General features: G+C 39.2%; 1 protein-coding gene across 1 annotated transcript in view; it reads left to right on the plus strand.

Annotated features, from left to right (window-relative positions):
• Positions 1-24929: 24929 nt before the first annotated feature.
• The window catches only part of TBC1D32 (TBC1 domain family member 32), a 73412-nt gene continuing 73152 nt past the window's right edge, over positions 24930-25189 (plus strand). Inside the window, exon 1 of the mRNA XM_065736806.1 lies at positions 24930-25084. Within this exon, the coding sequence (XP_065592878.1) occupies positions 24930-25084 (155 nt within the window). The remainder of the gene's footprint in view (positions 25085-25189) is intronic.

A 25189-nucleotide genomic window follows, 5' to 3' on the forward strand; every position in this document is an offset into this window, starting at 1 on the left:
TATAGTCACAAACAGCTGGGCCTCATCACGTGCTCAGGATACCCATGGCTCAGCCCCAGCAGCCACTCAGCACTGAGGCCAGGCTGGGTGCTCAGGGCTGAAAATGTCTCGAGCACAGGGCCAGCACAGTTTCCTTCTGAGCCCAAAGGGAGGAAGTTTTCCCTTGTATCCACTCTGAACCTCTCTTGCTTGGTTTAGCTGATGGCCCTTGCCACTCATCCTCACACCTTTCATCGTTGTGAAAAGTCTTGCTCCCTCTTAGCTCCCTGTAGGTACCAGGGGTGCTGCTGCAAACTTAATGGAAGTGTTATTTATTATTTCCTCCAGTATCACTACTACTGATGTTAAACAGAATGTGTCCCAAGGTTGACTCCAGCAGTACCCCACTGTTACCAGTGTGCAAATAAGTATGATCCATTAACCACTATCCTCTGAGACCAACTACCCAACCAGCCTTTTACCTGTCTTGTTATCCACTCATTCACACTGTGATGCCGCAGCTTAGTTATTGTTGCTGGAGATGCTACCGGACACCCTTTGTTCTCTCCTTGTCCATAAAACTGGGTGTAGTTCATTCATTTTAGCACAGAAGACAATTAGATTGGTTAGGCATAATTATCCCTTGGTAAATCTGTGCTGACTGATTGCAGTTGCTTCCTGCTCTTACAAATGCCCAGTAACATGTTCCAAGTGGACTAACTCTATGATGTTCCCAGGGATAAAAGTGTCCCAGAGACTACTCTGTTGGTAGAAATCATATACATTTCCCCATATTTTATTTATTTTTATTTATTGTCTTACATTTCCTTCCACTTTACTAGATATATTTGAAATATTCAGAGTGGATACAGCATTTAGTAAATCATTTAACTTTGTCTTTGGGAATTCAATTAACTGAATTCCACTTCTTTCATGAGCTCTTTTACCCATTGCTTGGCAGCAGAATTTAAGGCTTAGGCTATGAAATCATACCAAAGCTGCTGAGATCTGTGTATCAATGAGGGAAGCTTCTTCACATGACCTAGGAAGACAAAGCCATTCATTTTAATTCATTAATAGAACACTCCCTTCTGTGTCATTTATTATTAGAATTATTATACATTTATTTGCATACTATTTAACTACATTAAATGGTTTGAAATGTTCAGCATGAAAATGTTAAGAAACACTACCTTTAACATTATTTTGTATACTAAACATCTGTTTAGGGTAAATGCCCAATCCTTATATACTTAAAGTGTCAAGTGAGATGTCTGTAAGCTTGTTTAACAGGAAACAGTCACGTGACACTTCCACATCTCAACACATTTTAATTTTATTCATTTGGCTTCTTGCTTGCTCTGATTACTTATATACTGTGGTTGTAAACTGTGACAGGGACTGTCATTCTGTTCCACGTTTAGACAGAGCCCGGGGCAGTACAGTTCTGGTGAATGACTGAGGCTCCGAGCAACAGTAAAATTGAGAGATATATAACATACGTAGCTGCTAGGTTTTGAGAAATGTCTAAGCTGTGTGTTACTGCTTAAACAGACTTTGCCACACTTTTCTTCCTTCTGTTCTCTGTACACATACATCTTCATGTGACAAAAATAGCAATGTTCTGCCTATACACAGGTCTGGAAGATAATTAAGAAGAACTTAGATTGTATTTATTTAATTTTCACTCTTCCTCCCTATCTATATCATATTTTAGGGAAGTACATGATTCTTGGTGAGTCTTGCAGCATATCTTGAGATAGACCTCACTCTTTTTAAAGTTTGTTTTGGCGTCATATGTGGACTGCATTGGAAAGAAAAGAAATTTTTCTACTTTGGCTTCTGAATCAGCCCAGACACAGAGCTTCATGGTTTGTGAATATTTCAGCTTGCAGACATACTTTTTCTTGTGGTGTGTGGGTGAAATAAGTGATATCAACTGTTTATATTTCAGTAGAAACCATCCAGAATTTAATGTGATAAAGAAGAAATATTTCTTTAAATGAAAGCATTCCTTCTTTCTGTCAATATCCTCCTGCAAATAATACAAAAATAAAATGTCTCATAGAAAGAGCTGCAAGAATGTTAATATTGGAAAGTATTAAGGCTAAGATATATCATCCCTACTTCACTGGCTGTCCTTCCAAGGTGGCAGTTATAACTTTGGAGTTATAACGACTTGTGTTTCAGTGTATGAAAAAAAAAATAACAATCATCATTATCAAATGTCCCTGAGGTTATTTTATCTATGTCATTAGCCAACACAAATGATAATGTGCTTCAGTACTATTTTCACTGTTGCATTCATTGAAGAACAGTCTTCACTTGGTTTGAAGTCCAACAGGTACGTCATAAAAGATTTTATGGGACAACAGGTTAATTTCTATGTTTGGGATAACATAATTGAGTCAAATTAGATAGTGTGATTACCAAAGATGCTTTCGCTCAACAGCCTTTGAAACAAAATGGACACAGCTGCAAAAGATGCTGTTTTACAGCATCAATCGTGTCTTCTATGAATGTAAAAAACAAAGAAACAAACAAAAAAACAACACAACAAAAAAATCTGAAAAAAACTCAGGATCACCAAAGGAAAAGTACCATCAACAGACATATCCACAGAAAATACTTATTTCTAACCCTAGATAATAGCTTACTTCCTTTCACTTCCAATCATGTAATTCATATAATCTGTTAATAGTTTTTCAGAACCAACCAAAACCAAGCTAGAAACCAGATAAAAAATCCTGCATCCCTCTGCCATCTGCCTGTGGGTAAACCGCTCAGCTAGATTATTCAGGATGCTTTGTGTTTGAACATCTTCTGGTTTTCATGACTTCAAAACAATTTTTATCATCTCCCTTGTGCACTTCAGTGGTGTCTCTTCCTCTTGCTTATAAAATACTGCTGCAGGCCACCACATACACATCATCAGGACATCTGAACTCCAAAGAAGATGGTAATTTGGCTTCCTAGTTTTTAAAGCCTTGGATTTAGTAGGGACCCATTCTTCAAATATTGATTCTCAGAGTGATATCCAAACCTGAGGCTACAACTGAAATGATATCCAGCAAGGACCTTGATGAAGCAGGTTTAAAAAACAACAAAGCAAACAAGCAACCACAGAACATGAGCTGGCAGTGTGCCCAGGTGGCCAAGAAGGCCAACAGCATCCTGGCCTGTATTAGAAATAGTGTAGCCAGCAGGAGCAGGGAGGTGATCAAACCCCTGTACTCAGCTCTGGTGCGGCCGCACCTCGAGTACTGTGTTCAGTTTTGGGCCCCTCACTACAAGAAGGACATTGAGGCCCTGGAGCGTGTTCAGAGAAGGGCAACAAAACTGGTTAGGGGTCTGGAGCACAAGTCTTATGAGGAGCGGCTGAGGGAGCTGGGATTGTTTAGTCTGGAGAAGAGGAGGCTCAGAGGAGACCTTATTGCACTCTACCACTTCCTGAAGGGGGGCTGTGGTGAGGAGGGGGTGGGCCTCTTCTCCCTGATAAATAATGACAGGACGAGAGGGAATGGCCACAAGTTGTGCCGGGGAAGATTTAGATTAGACCTGAGGAAGCATTTCTTTTCTGAAAGAGTGGTCAGGAATTGGAATGGCCTGTCTAGGGAGGTGGTTGAGGCACCATCCCTAGCGCTGTTCAAGAAGCGTTTAGATGAGGTGCTAAGGGATTTGATTTAGTAGTTGGGTAGGGATGGTGATAGGAGGATGGTTGGACTAGATGATCTTGTAGGTCCTTTCCAACCTAATGAACCTATGAACCTAGAAAACAATGTAAAAATAACATGAGACTGCTACTTTCAAATTACCTTTTAATTAAGAAAGACAAATTGCTGATAGGGAAGAAAATAAAATTATATTAAAAAAAAAAGGAACCTTCTTCTATGTTAACAAGGCAAGATCTAGCTCTATACTATTCTATCATACAAGGCTTGCAGACACTACAAGAAGACACAGATGAGATGATTCTTAGTGAAAGAACCAAATGTCAGTTACTACAATATTTAAATCATAAATAAGCTGAAAGGGCAAGAGAGGAAGACTACTGAGACAAAAACTAATTCTCTAACCTGATCCAAGCTACACTAAGGTTTTTGGCAACATTTGGATGTACATTTCTGATTAAAAATACATCCATACAATCTTGTTATTAACAGATAGCACTCTCCAGAGAGCATCAAATCAACAGATTTTCCACATGAGATTCCAGGAGAGAGGAGACCAAATACATGCACAGAGAAGCCTGGATAGAAATGAAGGACCAAGTGTTCTAGTGCTCCTTCCATGAGGATTCATAGTTTTGCTTCCTTATTTGGTGTACGGCAACAACAACAGATGTTGTTCAATGTCATTTCTCAACTCCCAGTGATATAGGTATGAATATGCCTTAAAGAAAAACTAGCAGGAGTCACATTGAAGCCCAGAATTGAGAAGCAGAAGGAACAGTTCACCGTTTACTATCTGAAAGAGAAAACATCAGAAATCACTCCAAAATATTTGATTATTTTCTTTGTCTCATCCTCTTTATGATTCTCTTAGACTGTAAATCAGGTATGAGGAATTACTTGAGGATTTGGTTTTGACATGAATGATTGTGTCTTCTCTCCTGGCTCCAGTTATGGAGTCAGCCCTGACTATCTGCTACATATCATGATCCTTTGACAGTGTGACTTCTGGCTGTCTAAACTAGCAAAATTATCACTGTTACAGCCACTCCTTTTCTCCTTGACAAAGGATGATGATTTTTTTCTTCTGAACTAAATTACTTTGAGTATATATTTTGACAGAGATAGAGAAGAAAAAAATCCAGAGTTGTTTAGTCATAACAAAATGAGATTAAAACATTAAAAATATCAACCAACAAAACACTATTTCTGGATTTGCTTGCCTAGATTTTGTACTGCATTCATTTGACATAATTTTAAAGCACAGATCCAGCAGATGAAGCCTACAAGGATTAAAAAATATACACAACTCTGGTTATTAGAAAGAAATAAAAGACCACAGAGACTACTCTGATTTAGTCTTAGAGTCTGGAAAAGAAGTAAAATTGCACTGGCAAAATAGATTAAAGAGGAAAAGTCTTCAGATAATTAAGCTACGAACTCATGTACACCCAGGTGTACATAGTTACATGTGCCAAGAATAAAATTAGAAGCTCCAAGATTTGCAAAGTAATTTCTTCAGTAGTTCATTAAAAACATAAGTGTCAAACGTCCACCTTGCTACACTAATTTATCTCTTAAATGATGAAGTTTGGGTGAGACAAAGTGACTAACAAGTTGGAACTTTTAACTTCAGGTAGCAGAAATGCTTAACTGAAGGAAGAAGAGATACAGTGAAGAGAAACACCAACAGCCTGAAGGCTTGGACTCATCATGAACTAGAGAATATAAATACAACAATTTTAGCAAAAGCTAATGGGCAGTGTAACCGTTGTCACAGAAATTAAAAGAAATGTTAACCTTAATATTATATAGATAAAGTTATGGCAGAAAATTTGGCCAACCATCAGTAAAAAGTGAGAATGAATACTTTCTGTTTTTGTAATAAAAAATAAAGTTTTGCAGACTAGGGGATATCTGGTTGGCCACTGTACTAAAAACAAAACAAACAAAGAAACAAAAAAAGACTTCTTTGAAAAAGGAACACAAATTTTTAATATTGCCACTGCTGAGAAAGCAATTAATTTTCATACAGCTCAAACCCTGAGTCAAGTAAGAGCTCCTCACTGCAGTTACCATTACTTACCTGGACAATTGTCCATGGGAGTTAGAGTGAGCGCTATTCTTGATTGCTTGATGGAGCTACTACAGTGCACAGAAAAAAAACCTGACCACCAGAATTATTCCTATGGTCTCATAGCCATTATCCAAGCGTTTCAAATCATTAGAACCCTTTCCACTGACTTACATAGACTCTGATGTTCTCTCTCGAAGAAATGAGCTTATAGCTCACAACCAAAATTTCAGGAAAGTTCAGAAGACATGGGGTTGAATATTGTATACCTACCAAGGAAAAAGAAAATTAGAAAGGGAGAGGACAAGGCAGGCCTTGTAATAGCAACCAAGGAGCTTTTTCCCTTGAGGCAAATCAGATGTATTAATACATGCTGCAAGTCTTTTTCAAACTCATGGAATGGCCGATGTCTATAGGGATCTCTAGAGATCATCTTGTCCCCTGCTAAAGCATAGACACCCAGTGTAGGTTGCCCAGGAACACATCCAGGCAGGATCTGAAGATCTCCAAGGAGGTGACTTCACAGCCTTTCTGGACAACATGTGCCAGTGCCCCATTACAAGTACAGAAGTGCTCCTTGATGTTCAGACAGAGCCTACTACATTCCAGTTTTTGCCCATTGCCCATTGTCCTCGCACCACTGAAAAAAGCCTGGATCCATTCTCTTTGCACCCTCATTAGGTATTAACATACATTGATAAGGTCCTTGTGAGCCTTCTATTCTCCAGCTTTTCTCAGTCTTTCCATATAGGAGAGATGATCCAGTCCTTTGATCATCTTGGTGACCGAACAGTTGAAGGAAAGAGAAACTGGAAGAAGCTGAGTCAAGAAAAAGGAAAGAAGACCCTGGCCAAGCAAGGGGGAAACACAAAATGCAAGTGGTAGCCTTTCCAGGTAGCTTTGACTAGAGTTGTGGGGATTTAAAATAATCCAAGAACCTTATGAATCTTTCATGCTTTCATATTCCTATAAAAAAAAAAAAAGTAAAACGGGAAGCTGTGTCACATAGGAGGCAAAGATGAGAGACTTAGCTTCAGTGGTAAATGGAAAGAAATCAGCTGATTCTGAGAGGAAAAAAAGGAGGAAAAAAAAAGCAGCAAATTACAGTCACATAAAATACAATATCATATATTTTACTACTACAGTAGTATACGCTGAAGTACTGTTAACTTCAAGGTTGTTAAGAATCCAAAGTTTCTGTGAACTACATACAAATTGGAAAGATCAGGAAATGTGTATGACAAAATAAATGAAGGGAGATGAAAGATGCATTCTCAAGTTTGATCTTTTTCAGTAGATAATGATTTTTTTTCCCCCTTTCTCTTATTCAAGCACTGAAAGCAGTAACTGTTAGGTATCAAAAAGATGTATGTCTGGCTTTTGCCCTAGGAGTCTGTCTGAAAGCAGCTCTGGAGGTTATTAAGAGAAGGGACTTCTACATTTTTCTAAGGCTTCCTGTCTCAGAGAATAATTTTCTGAACACATCACAAATTGTATTTGTAACAGCTCAACAGATTTCATGGCTTGGCTTTTTGTAAGAAAAGGTGTAAGGACTGAATAAGCATACAAAGAAAAGAAAACTCACTGCGGGAAAGGCAGCTTCTTTTCAGCACTGATTAAAAAGAGCAGAGTCACCAGCATCTGCAATTCATCAGCTCAGCAGTATAGTCAGAACCTCAGAGTGCACCTTAATCCCAAAGTTACCAATCAGAGAATCAAGAATAAGAAATAAATGAATTGCAAGTGGGATGCACCAATGGAGATTTACCATTTGCAGTCCAAACGGGGACGGTCCCCTCTCTTTGTTGCTAACTTGGGGGTGCATACAAATTGAGGCCCAACCAACCACTCACAAGACCACGCCTCACAATGGCAGCTTTGCCTCAATAGGTGCCACTGACTGGCACAGAAGCACATAACACATCCTCTGCTCCAATTGTTTCAGAGTTTTTAATAAAACACCCTGGCATGGAGATTGTAATTGATATGAGCAGAAACAGAAGTCTGTAAGTGAAACTTTCATTGAAAAATATCATGTCACAGTTCTTCAGACATTACAACTGAAAGCACAGAGCAACCGCAGACTACAAACATTTACAATTAAGTAAAATTTCATCTCCACTGGAATAGAGGTTTAAGTTAAATTTGTTTTTTCTTTTCTTATATGCATCTATTTACCTGTCCTCTAGATTCAGTGTGAGACAAAGCTAACAAAAGGAACAGCTTCAATCCTTAAAACAAGGAAATACATCTACCAAAGAGTAAAAAGCAAAAGGCACTTGAGTTATTAATTAGAGCCAGTTCTGATAGTTAGATGAAATCAGGAAGAAACATTACAGTTATTAGTAGCTATTCCATGTACAGCCACTGGTATACCTGAACACATTTAATAGTGAGAAATTTGTTCTTTTGTTCAGAAAAAGACACTGTGGTTTAGTGAAAGACCTATAATCAGAAAATATGATTCTAAATGGACATGGAATAAATAGACCAGTACTAGGAGATTCTACTAGCACGCTGGAAGTAGAATGTTCTTAGAAAGGAATTAACCCAAGAGCGCTTCAAGTCCATCAAACCTACTGTTCAAGAACAGCTTTAAAATGTGTCATACTAGAATGCAGAATGTAACAGACTAACTCTCAACTTCTGCTGAGTCTACAGGTCCTCACCAGGGCAGGCATCATCTCCCACATGGCAGGTGCAGCATCCACTAGCAGCGACTGCAGTGGAAGGTTTTTTGTCTGCCTCCTCTGCCAGCCTCTCCAGCACAAACATTTATTTAAGTGGGATAATCAGCAGAAAACATTTGGAAGAAATAGAAATTCAGTTTATTAGGACTGTGGAAACAGTGCCAGAAATTTAGAAGCATAATCACACCACTTAAGCCCAGCCATAGTGTTTAGATTTTACTTAATCCTAACATATTTTTGTAACTGATTTCTGATGAATCAGCCTTTTAAAAACCTTTATGTAAACTGTTCTTTGGATTTATATGCAAATACTACCCATCATAAGCCTAAAGCACGGGAATATTTTATTATCACAGTTTACAAGTAGCGTAAGTATTTACCTTGCAGATTATTCTTAGGTCTTTTGATGGTAAATAGCATCCAAAGTAAGGAGAGTGCTACCTTCTGGTACATTATTAAAATAAACAAGCTTGGGGACTGTGAAAGTCCCTCTGCTAACATGCTGGCAAGAAAGCTAATCCAAACAAGACTGGTTAGCTTGATTTCATTCCGATTATTTGCTTAGCATATGCAGTAAGAACAGTTCTGGCAGTTATCTGCATTAAAAACAAGATACTTGAAAGACTACTGGTGTGTGTCAAAAGCCATTTTTATCTTCTGATGTTCCTGGTTGACTAAAACTGTACTCATGAGCCTGGAACTGAAGTGAAATATCTGCTTATGAAATAAAGATTTCCTATTCTCTTCTATTCTCTGAAAGGAGAAAGAGCTTTTTAATCTCCAGCCATACTAGAAACATACTTCTACATACTCTCCATGCTTATGTAAGTTTCTCTTGTTCTTCAAAAATCTTTACCCCTATCCATTAGCCTGGAATGATCCAAAAGGTCAATAAGGCTATGGAAAAAAATAGTAAGGGCCCAGAGCCAGTCAGTTAGATCCCATTCCTAGCCTCACCTTTTAAGAGGAGCTCCAAACCTCATCTTATTGTGCTTCAGACTTTCAAGATATTTTCCCACACCTTGTATTGCAGGTGAGAGTCACAGCTATTATTTCACTGGAATACCAGTAATATTCATATTGCATTTTGATGCAGCCTATAATCAAGTGCTCACACTGAAGTAGCTTCTTTCATGTATTTGTCATGGAAAGATTCACAAATGCTCCCTCTGAATAAAACCAGTTCAGCTACAGAAATAAGTAAAGCCCCATCAAGGACACATTCTTTCATGAAACACAGGACTGCAGCCTTAACACAGCTCATGCAGTTTTCAGTTAGTACATCCTATGTAAAAAGCTGCAAACAATATATTTGAAATACAAACATAAAGGATAAGATATAACAAACTAATATATCGTGTATCAGTATAATGTAATTTTACGTATAGGAGAGACAAAGCAGCACTTTCTTATCAGCAAATTAAGCAATGTTTAAATTGGTAATAAAAAAATAGATTTAAGAATTCAGGCAATTTTATGAGTTAAGATAAATCTCTGTACAATACAAAAACAAAACAAAACAAACTAGCAAACAAGAAAGTTTACCTGGGGAGAGTTTTAGCTCATTGCCACATATGTTTTTTTAAATCTACTTTGTCCCTTGGTGGTGCAGAAGTAAATTAGCAACATGGGAAATGTACTAAGGAAAACAGAAGGTGTACATTAATTTCACACTTAATTATTAATTAATTTGCTCAGGCTCTGCTGCAATAATCAGCTCTTGAACAGCTTCACTTGTTCCCAATGAGCTACTGCAAGGTCTCTGTTTAAAATTCCAGGGGGGTCCCAGTTGCAGGTGGCTGAATAGTAATGATTGCAGAGGACTTGATTTTGCTTCTGCATTGTATGCTTTCTGCAGTGGCAGTCATGGCTAGGTCACTAATGGGAATTTAGATATGATTTATTCCTGATTGTTGAATTATACCTGTTTAAAGCTGAAAACAAAATGAATTCAGGTGATGTTCTTGAGTTGCTGTTAAATCATAAGAGGTTAAGACAAAACTGGAATTATGGACACTGGAAAATTACCCAAGACAAGTGAATTTGCATAATGTACTATCAACCAAGGCTTTGGTGCTCTGATATAATCAATATACCTGCTAACATATTAAATAACGTAGAAATAATCTTTGAGAAACAGATGCTGTGAGAAACTAGCTGAAGTTTTTGTTTGTTTGTTTGTTTGTTTAAATGCTGCTTCTCTTTCATATGAAACTTATAAAATATAGCACAAATAAGCAGTTCTTTATGTATTTGATCCCATTTGTCTCTCTCATTCCTTTCTGTATGCCTCATGGCTTGTAACTTGCTCTAACATTAATCTATCTGATAAAAGGTTTTTCTTCTACAGAAAAAAATAATAATTGAAAAATATCACTATATTACGATGTGAAGAATGTACCTTATATTTATGGTCTCCTTAGTATCAGAAGTTGGTATAAGAACTGACATTGACCTTGAGAGAACTGAGAAACAGACACGTGAAAAAATGAAAACATTTAGGAACAGGTGCAATGAGAACTCTTGGATAAACAAGATTAGGTCAATTTTAGTACCCTAACATAGGCTGATCCAACCTGCAGGCTGCACGCAGCCTGAGAGAGCTCACACTGCAGCTGCTTGCTGCCCTGCATCATCATGGTGGCAGCCCTGCTGAGCAGCCTGCCCCATCCCTCAGCACTAACTGAATAATGACCATCGCTGCACTATTAACTCCATCTGAGCTGAAACCAGGGCACAGGGTGCAGTGAGGTGCCAGGTCAAGTGATGGCAAATAAGCCCATGGATTTTGATGCATTGGCTAAACATTGTCCTGTGAGGAGCAAAAAAATAAAATAAAATAAATGCAGCTATATAGCTTGCCATTCTGACACAGGAATTTGAGAACAGGTTTCAAGATTGCTGAAAAAAGAATCAATATTTTTTGCTTTATTTGCAACTCCATTTTCAGTCATCATAAATAAATTACTTGTGAATTTTCAAACGGGATGTAAAGAGTTGCAATTAAAATGTTGATCATGCCTCTTTACCATATTTTTACAAGCCCTCTATTGTAAGAGAGAAATGACCCTCACTTCACAACCACACCTTATTTGTGTCACTGCTTTTTGATAGTACCTGCATTTGCTAGGAGCTAGGAATTCAACACAAGCTTTTAGGAGAGCACTACTTTAGTAAGAATGCTGGGTTGAGCAAGACTTTCCTCTTCCCCAGATGAGGAATTGTGAGAGAATTCAAAATCTATCAGAGAAGGAGCTTGATTCCACAGAATGACTACAAGGCCTGGGTCAGAGTGAAGTGGTGGGACTGAGCTTCTGTTGTCAGGACATGCTATGCCTTTTATATTAATCAGTCCCTGAATTTAAGAGCAGCAACATGAAAAGTACTGATGCACTCAGATCAGTACTTAACCACAGTGCTACAGAGTCAAGCTCTAACCTGAATCAGGAATGTAGCATTGTTTTGGGCAACATCCCTTCCCCCTCTGTGTTGATTAGCTCTCTCAGGCTGGAGGATGTCAGGATGGAGATAAGTAGATCCACCCCAGCAAGTATCTCCTCAAATACAGCTAAGGCATACTCTGTAGGGCTCCCCAGGAGCTTTGCAGTACTCATGGGCACTTACTGTCAGGAAAGGATGTAGACTCTTGGTATCAGTAGCAGAGAGAGGTACATACTTGCAGCCCTAAACAAGGTACCCAAGCTCTAGAGTGGGGTTTGATATTTTCTGCTTGCATCTTGCTTGTTTAGTATGTTGAGGGAAGGCAAAAGAATGAGCTGTGTGTTGTTGGTCACTGAACCTTCCCACTCACTGCCTAAAAAATGCTATTTCATTGTCCCTGTTGGGTGTCAGGTCCCATTCTGGAGTCAAGTTCGTAACATGAGAGCCATGCAGTGTATTTCCATAACGGATTTCAATCATCTGCAGAGAACACCTCATCTTGGTAAGCTTAACTAAGACTTCAGGCCTCTGATGGATAGGAATTGGAGTGCCCTGGTTTAATTGCAAAAATGAAATAAAAATCAGCACATGGATATAAAAGAAAAAAATATGTTTTAGTTCTATAAAATGAGCTTCTTGGCATGCATTACCATCAGAAAAACCTGAGAATGTGAAATAAGCCTCAAGACTGATCTTCAAGTAACCTCTGAGGAAAAGCATTACAAACATAAGCTAATTTTAAAAAGCAGGTGTAAGAACCATAAAATTCTTGCAGAGCTTATTTACTATTTTATACCAAGATCTATGTTTGTATAAAATATCATGAAAATTGCACCTAATTTACCACAGGTCATTTCTTGAATAAGAAGTAGGAAGAAAGGGAATAATAATTTGCATATATTTTTATATTATTTTCATCATAGTAGGCAACCTACCCATAACAAAAAAATGCAGCAACTCTGTTTTGTAATGCTATGTTTATGGTATTGAATTATATGCAATATAATACGCATCAATGCCATATGGTGCATAAACAGTAAAATAAAGAGTATGAAACACAATGGCATTACAATTATTTAGTGCTATAAACACTATAAAACATCAGAGACGCTAGTGAAGTTATGGTGAAAACTAAGCAGCTATGTATTTTCAAAGTTTTGGGAGAACTGCTCAGAATTAAGTATGTCCTACTTATAACTAGGGCTGAATCCTCCACTGGTAAAGCAGCTTATTGACTATATTCACGCAGATTCTTCCCATGAGCCGCTGCACTACTCTCCAGTGTAAGCCCAGTAACTACTGTTAAGCAGAGTGTGCTGAAAGGACTTTAAAATAGTAATTAAAACAGCATTTACATACTTTGCATTGCTACTGGGGCTCTCCAAATATTCCAAACAGATTAATCAGTCCTCAATCAAGTTATAACATGTTCACAAAACATGGTGTTATAGATGAGATATTCACTAAGTGAAAGGACTGAAGATTTGACTTGGCCTTATAAGAACATATGTGTTTGTGCACTTGTGTTTTCTTTGCCTATAAAGCCAGGTGATGAAGTTCCTGACTCCCTTCATTAACTGGTCTCTACCATTTCACAACACTTGTTACTCCTTCAGCAGTTCACTGCAAGACTGGTGCTGTAACCAGGACCACTCACACATCTGAAAAAAAGCAACCTCCTATATAAAAGGGCCTGAATCTCACCTTGGTGATTTAAATAAACTTCCAACCTGGGAGAAAAGAGAGTTGGTGTATGAATCATAGAATTACAGAATTGTAGGGGTTGGAAGGAACCTCTAGAGATCATTTAGTCCACCCCCCTGCCAAAGCAGCTCCCTAGACCAGGTGCACAGGTAGGCATCCAGGTGGGTCTTGAACGTCTCCAGAGAAGGAGACTCCACAACCCCCCTGGGCAGCCCGTGCCAGTGCTTCATCACCTGCACTGTGAAGAAGTTCTTACACACATTTTTGCAAAACATTCTATGATTTTTTGGCAGTTTCTGGCCATTTCCTCTCACCCCATCACCACACATTGCTGAAAAGAGTCTGGCCTTGTTCCTGTGTCTCCTGAACCTTATATATTTATAGACATGGATCAGATTCCCTCTTAATCATCCTCTCTCAGGGCTGAACAGACTCAGGTTTCTCAGCCTTTCCTCATACGAACGGTGCTCCAGGCCTTTCATTAGCTTTGTGGCCCTCCACCAGACTCTTTCAAAGAGATCCCTGTCTTTTTTGAACCAGGGAGCCCAGAACTGGACACAATACTCCAGGTGAGGCCTCACCAGGGCAAAGGGGGAGGATCACCTCCCTCGACCTGCTGGCCACAGTCTTTTTAATGCAACCCAAGATGCCATTGGCCTTCTTGTCCACCAGGACACTCTGCTGGCTCATGGCCAACCTGTTATCCACCAGGCTGTTTTCCAGGAATGGAGGTAAGGCTGACTGGCCTGCAGTTTCCCAGATCCTCCTTCTTGCCCATTTTGAATACCAGAGTGACACTGGCTATCCTCCAGTCTTCAGGCACCTCTCTCATTCTCCAAGACCTCTCAAAGATGATAGAGAGCAGTTAGCAATCACCTCTGCCAACTCCATCAGCACACGTGGATGCATCCCATAGAGGCCCATGGATTTATGTACACTGATGTTGCCTAGATGCTCTCAGACCATCTCAGCCCTCACCAAAGGGGAGCCTTCCATTCCCCAGACCCTCTCACTTAACTCCAGGGCCCAAGATTCCTGAGGGGGAATCTTTGCAGTGAAGATAGAAGCAAAGGCATTTAGTATCTCTGCCTTCTTGGCATCCCCCGTTACCAGAACACCCTCCTTTTACTGTTGACATACATAAAAAAAATCTTTCTTACTATCCTTTATCTCCTTTGCCAGATTCAATCCCAGGTTGGCTTTAGCCTTCCTTGTTGCATCCCTGCAGCAATTCCCTTTGAGTTTATGCATGAGCTCCTTGCTCATCCATACAGGTCTTCTCCAACCCTTCCCTGATTTCTTACTCACAGGGATGCACCAATCCTGAGCTTGGAAGAAGTGCTGTTTAAATGCCATCTCTCACAGGCTCCCTTACCTTCTAACACTCTAGCCCATGGGATAGCTCCAAGAAGGTCCAGGAAGAGATTGAAGTTGGCTCTCCTGAAGTCCAGGGTAGCAATCCTATTCTTTGATTTGCTTCTTCCACTCAAGATCTTTAACTACACCACTTTGTGATCACTACATCCCAAGCTACCCCTGACCTTCACTTCCCTAACAATCTCATCCTTATTATTAAGAACAAGGTCCAGTAACACCTCACTCCTCCACCACCTGCATCAGAAAGTTATCATCAACACATTGCAGGAATCATCCAGAGTGTGCATGTCTGGCCATGTTGCTTATCCAATAAATATATGGGTAATTGAAGTTCCCCGTAACAGTGCCTGGGATCATAAGGCTCCTTCCAGCTGCTTGTAGAAGGCCTTGTCAACTTCCTCCTCCTGATCAGGGGACGTGTAATACACACCCACAACAGTGTCACCCATACTAGCCTGCCCCTTAATTCTCACCCACGAGTACATTTTGTTTTGTTTCGTTTTCCAAGTAGCTGCTTCAAATGGGTAAGCATAAGTGCAACTGCTGACATGGAGGAGGCTCCCTTGAAGGAATTAAGGAGATGAATTTTCTAACCTGAAGAAGAGGTAGAGAAAAAATATATTTTTTGCAGGATGTCCCATTTTCTTCTGAGTTTACAAATAGATGTTAAAACTTAAGTTATTTTGTGTCTAACAGGCAGAACATTCAGTCCTGGTTGGCAGGAGGCAAAACCTGTCCACCTGAACGTACACAATCCCTGCAGAGCCCTAATAATCCCTGCTATGCCTGGCATGTTGATAAATTTCCTAATTTTACTGTAAGCCATAGGACTTCCATAAAAACTGCATTTTTTTCCCTCAAAGTATAAAATAAACAAAATATATCTAATATTTTATTTCCTTGTCCATTTTTTGGGGATGATAATTTAGTCTAGGTTAAAATAAGTATTAATAAATTTGTCATTAATGTGGAGGTATATTCAAGGTATAGAAGTATTTTTGTTCTTCCATGCTAAAATACATTTGACTGATAAACCATGTCTCTGTTGGAATTCTACTCAAGTCATGAGAGCACCGACATAAATATCAATGAAAATATTAACTGTTCTGTAAGTTATTTAAATATTACTAATCTTGTCAGAGAAATATATTTGTAGATGCATCCTTAATTCGCTGGAATTACATAGAACAGTGTGCGGCCAATTGACTGAAATAGTACAAAACTATAACACACAATTTTTTACTTCTTCAAAGAAATTACATTCATCAACTTAAGGGATGCCTGTGCATTACCAGTTAGATTCCATTGCACAACATATCCTGTTATACAACAACAGTAAAATCAGTTTCCTTTAAAAAAAACTTCTTTTTTTTTCTTTCTTTCTTTCTTTCTTTTTTTTTTTTTTTCATAAATCTTTATTTACTTCGGACGCTGTACTTTTTTAGAGAAGCTCCAAAAACTTTTCTCAGATGTGACACATGTAACACTATGTTACGATCTCAGGCATCTAACTGAAAAAAAAAAGAAAGAATATAAAATAAGTGTTTTCCAGAATTTAAATAAACAGTGTTGTTACCAAGCAATGCTTTTATGTTTTCTTTGAAACATCACTTTGATATTTGAGGCAGCCATAGTTTGCTAGGACAGAAGATATTTGAAAAACAAAGCACACATATTGGAAGTTCATGGAAGAACACAGCATGGCAAAGCAAAGGCCAAATTGTCTTCTTCAGCAAGTATTACAAAAGCCAATAGCTACAAAGAAGCAGTGAAGAAGACAGTGTGCTTACTTTTTAAGCATTTAACAGCATTCTAAATATGAAGAGAACAAATACTTTTTGTGCGCCATATCTAGCACACCAGATTACTATGAGCTTCTAGAAGAAGCCCTGAAACACAGGACTGTAATTGTATCAAGTATATAATATAAAGCAAATGCTTACAAATTAAGTATCTCAAGTATTTGAATTCCTGCAAATTTCAAGTTTACAGTAAACACTTTATGTGATGAAGAGAGGTAATTATATAGTAGTATAAGCCACTGGGAAAGAAAAGCTGTAAAATTTTTTGCGATGGATATATTTTTAAGAAGGATGGGAAACGGAGGATAGAGAAGGTGTGATAGCTCAATAGAAAACCATTTATATATGCTTTGTAGTACAGACAGTTGTAAAATAAAAGGAATGTTAACAATGGCACATTTTAGGTAAGCCTAAGACAAAAAAAAAAAAAAGAAAACGGAATAGAAATAGTTGTCTGCAACATAATTACCACATCAGCAATTAGAAAGAAGTGATGAATGAATTCTGAATGTGACGGGTGCAGGAATTAGTGATAAGCTTTGGGGAAAATCTGAAGGAAGTTTCTATGAGTCACACAATCAGGCAATTATAAAAATATCCATCTTGCTGTCTTGGATGAGTTGTGAGAGCAGATATGAATCTGTTATAAAACTGAAAGGCCTGCAGTCACCTAGCACTGGCATTGCTCTGCTGGATTCTCCACTCAGACTGCAACTGGGATCTGCAAGCTTCAGACCAGGCAGCTGCTTGTAGATTGGAAGGAGAATTGTTTCCTGTTTCTAATGTTGGTGTAACTGCCTTGCCATGGTGGCAAGAATACGGCACTTAATGCAAACTGTATTGAAGTCTAAAGTAAAAGGTGAAGTGGGGAAGCAATGTTAAAGATCACTTCTAAATTAAAAACCTACTGTGTTGGTGTAAGATACTGTTGGCCTGAATGACTCTAACAGTACTTGCAAACAATTAAGAGTAAATGGAAGAATGGAACTGAAAGAAACCCTATAGACAGGATATTATCTTTCCTCAGTGATCACAGATAACATTTGTGGTGTTCTGAAGCACTAACATAGTGTCCCCAAACCACCTAACAGTTCAGAAAATGTACATGATCCAAGCTTCACTGAAGTCAATAGAAGGGATACCTTTAACTGTAATCAACACTACAATGTTTTTACAATGTTAGAATTACTTTTTAGTCATATTCTTTTCGCTTCTAAATTTCTACCAGGCAAAAGATGCAGCAACTCACCACTCCAAGTCAATATATTTTCTTCAGTCTGCATAGATATTTCATATAATATGTTCAAAACTACAATAACTACGCCACCAAAATTTGACCTTTGCACACTATAAATAACAATACATACAAATACCTTTACATTGAAAGAAATGCCATAGAGGTCAGTAAGTTCAAGTCAGACATGCATGCAACTATTGAGTGCTGCTGCCACCTTCAGGAAAGATATTACAAAAAACAAACAAATTCCAATTGGAGAACAGATGGTAAATAAATCAGAGATGTATGATGACATTTGCTAATCATTTTGTACTTCTGTGCCATTCAATTTCATAATGGCATATAATGATCATTTTATTTTCCTTAATTTCCAAAGAAGTAAGTCTAATGTTAAGAGATTTAGTTAAGGCTGCTTAGAGTCAGTGACACATATATCCCTAGCTCCTGAAGTTTCACCAAGAAAGATTGGATTAGAAAACCATTTGATTGTCGTTTAGATATTTATATAGTTATTGAATCTTAGTTTATTTTTGAATCACTGAGGCAGTCACTTTGCATTGCAGTATGGATTTTATTGTCTGAATCTCTGTTCCAGTAGTCACTTTTACAAGCACTCATAGAGTATCTATTAATGTAACCTGGTTCATAAAATATAGATGGAAAAATAAGTATATATTCACTAAGTTAAATTTTCAATCAATAACATTCCTGACTGTTACTGGATAGGACGGTTCTGAGCTGGTGCTTTATAATGTTATGAGAGAATCCTATTTATTTTCTATCAGTTTTCTACTGATAGAAATCAGGAACAGCAATGTAAGATCTTCAGTCTTTATGACGTATTAGCATTACTGAAGTGTAATTACCAAATAAGTAATCCTTAAACTGACCCAATTTTATTATGTGTAAGAGCTTACACAAGGCTTATATAGGCTTAGCTCTCACTAGTAAGATTCAAGCTCATCTGATCCAACTACACTAAAATCTTGATAGCTCAACTCTCTTTTATTATTGAACTGAGGTAAATTCTGTGAAGACATGTTTTAATATATTTATTCCAAGTTCACTTGGAAGTATTAAATGATCAAGCCTGCTATCCTCCTTTTGATTTACCCACTGTTTCCTTATTATTTCTTTTAGAAGGAAACATCTAGCAATGCGTTAGAATTTCCCTAGAGAGGACAGGGAGGGAAGGACAGATGGTTTCTGAAATAGAAAATTTCCTTTGGAGATTATTTAAATAGACTTTCCCACCAGCAGTAGTATTATAAGCCATTTCCTTTTTGATATTTTTGATTAGATTATGACCCAGTGAACTCCTAATGCATGTTCATTGTTCCTCTAAATTGGGAAATTTCCATGAATAATGATGTGAGAGGGCAATAAATGCTACATTGGTCACAGAACCATTGGTGAAGTGTCTTCATCTTTTATTTGGGGGCTCAAGAGCTGCTTAAGGAATGTCAGAGTATTTAGAAAAGAGCAGTAGGCTTCTTGTGTTATCTTCAGACACAGATTTCACACTTATTTCTCCTTTCCTAACATCAATATTAGTCTTAGCTTGCAAAAAGCTAACGTGGAGATGTCCTGTCTCCAAATGGCCTCAATTCTGCTCAGGAATGGACTACAGAAAGCTGATTTTAAAATATATCTTAGAGGGTTACTTTTGTTTGTTTGTTTATTTGTTTTCCTTTGTTTGGTAAAGTACTGTTTCCCCTCACTTTTAGTTCTTCTTTGGTGTGTGCTTCTTTGACAACCTTATCAGACAAGCAAAAGCAGTCAGATTTCAATAGATAGCAAAGATCATACTTACTAAGTTGCTGAAATTCTTAGTTAAACATTCTTAGAGACACTAATGGATATGTATTGACTACATAAAATCACATATTTGTGTGCTATCCACAAAAGGGTGGTGGTCTTGTGGACAGTTCCAACAAAAGAAAAGAGGACAGAAAACAGCAGAGCACACCAGAAAGAGGGGAAAAGAGATAAATTACATCCATAGTGTAATGTGACTTGCATTAGGATGAGTTGTTTCTATCACTATTGCTAGCTGTAAAGAAGATTCTATATTGTCCATGGTTTTCTCCTTTCTGAACTGCTATGCTGGAGACACTGTAGGAATATTTTAGACTTACATAAAGTTCATAGAATCACAGAGTCACAGAAATACAGAATACCCCCAGCTGTAAAGGACCCATAATGATCATAGAGTCCAACTCCTGACTCCAAATAAGACCACCTAAAAAAGACTGTATGTCTGAGAGCACTGTCCAGATACTTCTTGTATTCTTTCAGGCTCCGCTTCCCTGGGGAACCTGTACGTGTGCCCAAAAAGACTCTAGTGAACAACCTTTTCCTAACACCCAACCTGACCCTTCTCTGACACTGCTCTATGCTGTTCCCTCAGGTCCTGTTGCTGCCATCAAAAAGCACAGATAAACACTTGCTCCTCTGCTCCCCTCATGAGGAGCTGTAGGCTACTATGAGGTCTCGTGTCTGTCTCTTCTTTGGGCTGAACCAAGAAACCAAGGGATTTTAGTGCTTCCTTATACATCTTCCTTTCTAGACCCTTCACCATCTTAGTAGCCCTTCTTTGGACACTCTCTAATAGTTTTATGTTCTCTTGTCCTGTGTGCCCAAAACTCCACACAGTACTCAAAGTGGAGTTACACACCAGTGGAGTGGTATTAGAATACTGGTATTGGAAAATTTGGAATAAACTGTTTCCAAATGTGGTAATTCAAATTTTATAGCATGAGAGAATCTTATTAATCATAGAATCATAGAATCCTTAAGAGTTGGAAAGGACATTTAAATGCCATCTAGTCCAACTCCCCTGCAGTGAACAGCGACATGCACAGCTAAATCAGTTTGCCTAGGACTTAATCCAGCCTTGCCTTGAAAGTCTCCATGGATGAGGCATCAACATCTCTGGGCAATCTGTTCCAGTGTCTCTCCACTCCCACTGTAAAAGAGTTTTTCTTTCATCCATCTAAATCTACCTTCGTTAAGCTTAAAGCCATTTCCCTGCTAAAGGTCTGTCCCCTTCTTTCTTGTAGCTCCCCTTTAGATACTGAAAAGCTGCTCTCAGGTGACCTCATATCCTTCTCCAGGCAGAACAGCCCCAAGCTCTCTCAGCCTGTCCACATAGGAGAGGTTTCCCAGCCTTTGGAACATTTTTGTGACCCTCCTCTGGATGCACTCCAACAAGCCTACGTGACTCCTGTACTGCGGACTTCACATCTGTAGTAATCAAATGACTCACATCCCTGTAGTATTTCACATTTTGAAACTTAGATTATGTGCTACACATTTCAAGAACTGGTGCATTTGCTTGTTCCTCTAAGTTTCTAAAATAACTTCAGATATTACTATGATGATCTGAAAACCTGGAAATCCTACAAAAACTTGTTTGTATTGCATGTCTTCCTGATCTTCCTGAGGAGGGTTCTTCCTGTTTGTACTGCTGGGGAGAGAACATCTGGAGTACATTTTTGCATTGAGAAAGATGATCTAGCTGTAAGAGGAAGTGGATTTTCACTTCTGTGAAATCTACATGAATAATTTTAGTGATTTCAACCTCTCATGTGCTTGATGTTCATTCATATAATTATAATGCACTTCAGAATAGCATTGCTTACTCTGGACTATCAACCTCCAAAGGTATCTGCCTGCATTCACATTAATGATCATGCCAAATAACACCCGAGATCTGCTAGCTCTGCTAAGGAAGAAAGGCTCCAGGTTTCTGTTGTGGCTAAAAGCACTAGATGAAACACAAAGTGGGTGAGTATAGAAAGGAACAGAAGGGTTCTGGAAGCAGCACAGGTAGAATGAGAACAACTTCCCATGATGCCACTACAGTTCCAATCTGATGATTATTAAGATAGTAAAGGCAAGCTAAACCAGAATGTCTTTCACTAAGGACTAGGTATCCACAGTATTACAATATCACATCAGAATGCCTTTGCTCTTTTCTCTTTTGCATTTATTTGTAGGACAAAATCATTGTGTGTGCTCGCGCAGTGGGCACATACCCAGGCCTCCATACCACAGCAGAAGTTTCCCGGAGAGGTGATGAAAACCCTGTTCCCCTGACCCTGGGGACACCCAAGGTCAGGCTGAAGCAGGCGCTGAGCAACCTGACCTAGGTTGTCACTGCAGAGGAATTGGACTAGTTGATATTTAAGAGTCCTTTCCAACTCAAATGATTGCATGGGCAATCATTTATAGGGCACTGGAAAAAAGAAATACTGCTGTAAATTGGAACAACATCAGTAAATGCCTATGACTCTGATGGAGGACCTGCACAACACAGAGGGGTCGCAGCTGCCAGGTGCTCCCAGAGGTGAGCCCTTACAAACCCAGCTAAGGACAGAAAAGCCAAGTGAATAATGTCTCAGCACCTAATGCACTATTACCGGGACACAAACGCAAACCAGCTACCCAAGCCCTGGGTTTTCCCTTGCGGCTGCCTGGGCGCTGGGCACTTCGTCACAGCGCTGAAAAAAGCGTGTGTGTGGAGTGGGTAATAAACATCGATTTTCATAAGGGGACACTGTCCCTTTACACAGTTTGGCCAGCAACACGGAGATCTCACTGCACAGCCAACGGACCAGGACCCGTCCACGGCCACAGCATCGCGTTCCCCGGGCCGCGCAGGGAGGAGCAGATAGCGGGCGGTGCCGCCGGCCTCTCGCGATGTTGCTAAGGGCCCTGCGAGACTAGGCTGGGCGCCGCCGGTTGCTACGGGCCGCGATCGGAGGAGTCGGGCGACCGCCGCTAAAGGAGCGTACCGCCGCCTCGAGGTGATCGGGCTGGGCCGGGGGCTCCGAGCGCGGCGGGGCGGGCCGGGGCGAGGCGGGGAGGGGCGGGGAGGCGCGGGGAGGCGGCCGGATCTGCCCCGGGGAGGGCCGTTCTCTCGTCGCGGGGAGTGACGGGGCCTGGCCGGGCTGCTCCCGGCCGGGGGCTGCGGGGAGGGGTTTGGAGCAGGGTGTTCTTTCATGCTGGTCGTAGTGCGGGGTGAACCCGTGCGCTGTGTTCTTCCTGATGCTGTTTTCGTGCTTGTCGTGAGAACTCTGGTTGCTCCTAAACGTGATGGGCAGTTGAAGCGATTGACGATAATAAATGGGGGGGAGGTGGGGGTTGTGAGCCATGCTCCCGTGGGCTGGAATTGGTTGGTCGTTGCTATACGTGTTACGTCGGTGTTGAACGTATTGCTCAGGCATAGGCTTCTGAGAAATCTATCCTTCAGATGGATAAACCCAGGCTGCAGCAGGGCACCTCTTCCATCGTCCCACCATCGTCCCATAGGATTTTTGTTTGTAGAGCGCTTCCACTACAACAAATTTGAACTTTCAAGGCATACACATGCTGTGTTTGGTGTGTTTTAGCAAGGAAATGGTAATTTAGATTTTTCAGGGAAACAAATTTACCTGCTGAATAACCCAAACCACACGCTGCTACAAGTCAATGTTGAGATAAGCAAGTTAGTGCTTATGTAAGTCACATAAGACATTTCAAAGGGAGCTAGAGATAAAACTACAACGTTTCCCTGCTCTGTCTCCATGAATAATGTGAATGGTGCTTTGCAGGGATTGCTAACTTGTATTCAAACACCTACACTTCTAAAAATGCCTACTTGCACCAGATATTAAGGGAGTTTTGGATGTTTGGTTTTGTTCTTTTCTACTTCAAGGGTTTAGGATGATGTTAGGGCCAAAATACAAGATTTATGAGGGTGGTTTATATAGACCTAAAATGAATTGACTTTGATTAAATGCCAAGACACTGATTCTTAAGGCAGGGGGACTGCAAACCAGGGAGTAAAACAATATCACAAGGGATTAAAATTATTAGTTTTTTAGATTTATTTTAATGATGTTTCCGGTAAGATGATTGCATTGATGTTGAATTATATTTGATTGAAGTAAGATGTTCAGCAAGTGTACTTCTTGCAACAGAGAACTACAAACTCAGCTACCCCTTTTATTAAAAGTTAATTTTTCAAGTTGGAGCTAGGTGACTGATTTATTTATTTATTTATTTAAGTTTCCTGAAGTGATTTATTACATTGTCTTTTCCCAGTGTGCATATAATTTATTCACAGGTGTGTTTGCAGTGTTTTTTGATAGACTTATTTTTTTTCCGACAGTTCTCTAAATCATCCTTCCTCAAATAGATTAGAAATACATAAAGTAGAACTAGCATTAGATACTGGAACTTTTCTTTGGCATATAAAGAAGTTTAAGCTGTGCATCATTACTGAATAGTTAACTAGAAATTGAGGGGTTTTGTTGGGTAGGCAACCCTTGAAAACTGAACCAGAACACTGTCTTCTGGACTTAACGCGCATCTCCCACTTCTGTTGCTCTTTGTTTTTCCTCGTAGCTGTAGTGTTGAAGTGGCAGGACTCTGCCAGGTCACTGCTGTTCCTACCGTGGGGAAATAAAACATTAATGACAATGTCACCTCATTCTTGTTGCTTGCAAAAGCTTCCAGCACCTACTGTGACAGGCACTGCTCTAGCTCTGAGTAGGGGGATACAGAAATCAGAACTGGGCAGCAACAGTTTATGAGAAGAAGGTGAGAGGCTTTTAGAGGTTTGTCATCAAGACAGTCATTCCGTTTACTTAACTTTTCTTCTTTTCTTTTGTATTTAATGGGTAGTCTTTGTGAAGCTAAAAACGGAAGCAAAGTACTCAGATTTTTTTTTAATGCATTAAGAATGTTGTACTAAGAAAACCCATAAAAACTGATTTGGTTCTGTTGATTACAGTTTGTTGGAAGATAGTCACTATCAAACTCTTTCTGTTTGTAACCATGTGTTTTGATAGCATCATTTCATGCTTGTGATAACAGGTACAAAACTTGAGGGTTTTTGTTGCATTTTAAAGTAAGAATAAAAAAGGGAACTATGAAGTCATGTTATTTTTAATTTATTTCTTACAGATGTCTCACTTTACAAATGAAGATGAAGCTCTATTACAATCCATGCTTAGACAATTGCTGCAAAGTGTGAAGGAAAAAATCTCTGGGGCTTCATCAGCGGAATGTGCAGAAAAGATTCTCTTGCATTTGGAGGAAACTGATGAAAATTTTCACAAGTAAAAATTGTTTTCCTGTTTGTAATATTCAGGAGGAGATAAAATATGTTGAGTGTGGTATTCGTGGAAAATGTTCACAATTTACATCGATATGTGAATGAATAT

This window comes from Cyrtonyx montezumae, unplaced genomic scaffold, assembly GCF_038088225.1.
Source record: "Cyrtonyx montezumae isolate F1298 unplaced genomic scaffold, pur_monq_1.0 scaffold_0, whole genome shotgun sequence".
In the NCBI taxonomy this organism is placed as follows: domain Eukaryota; kingdom Metazoa; phylum Chordata; class Aves; order Galliformes; family Odontophoridae; genus Cyrtonyx; species Cyrtonyx montezumae.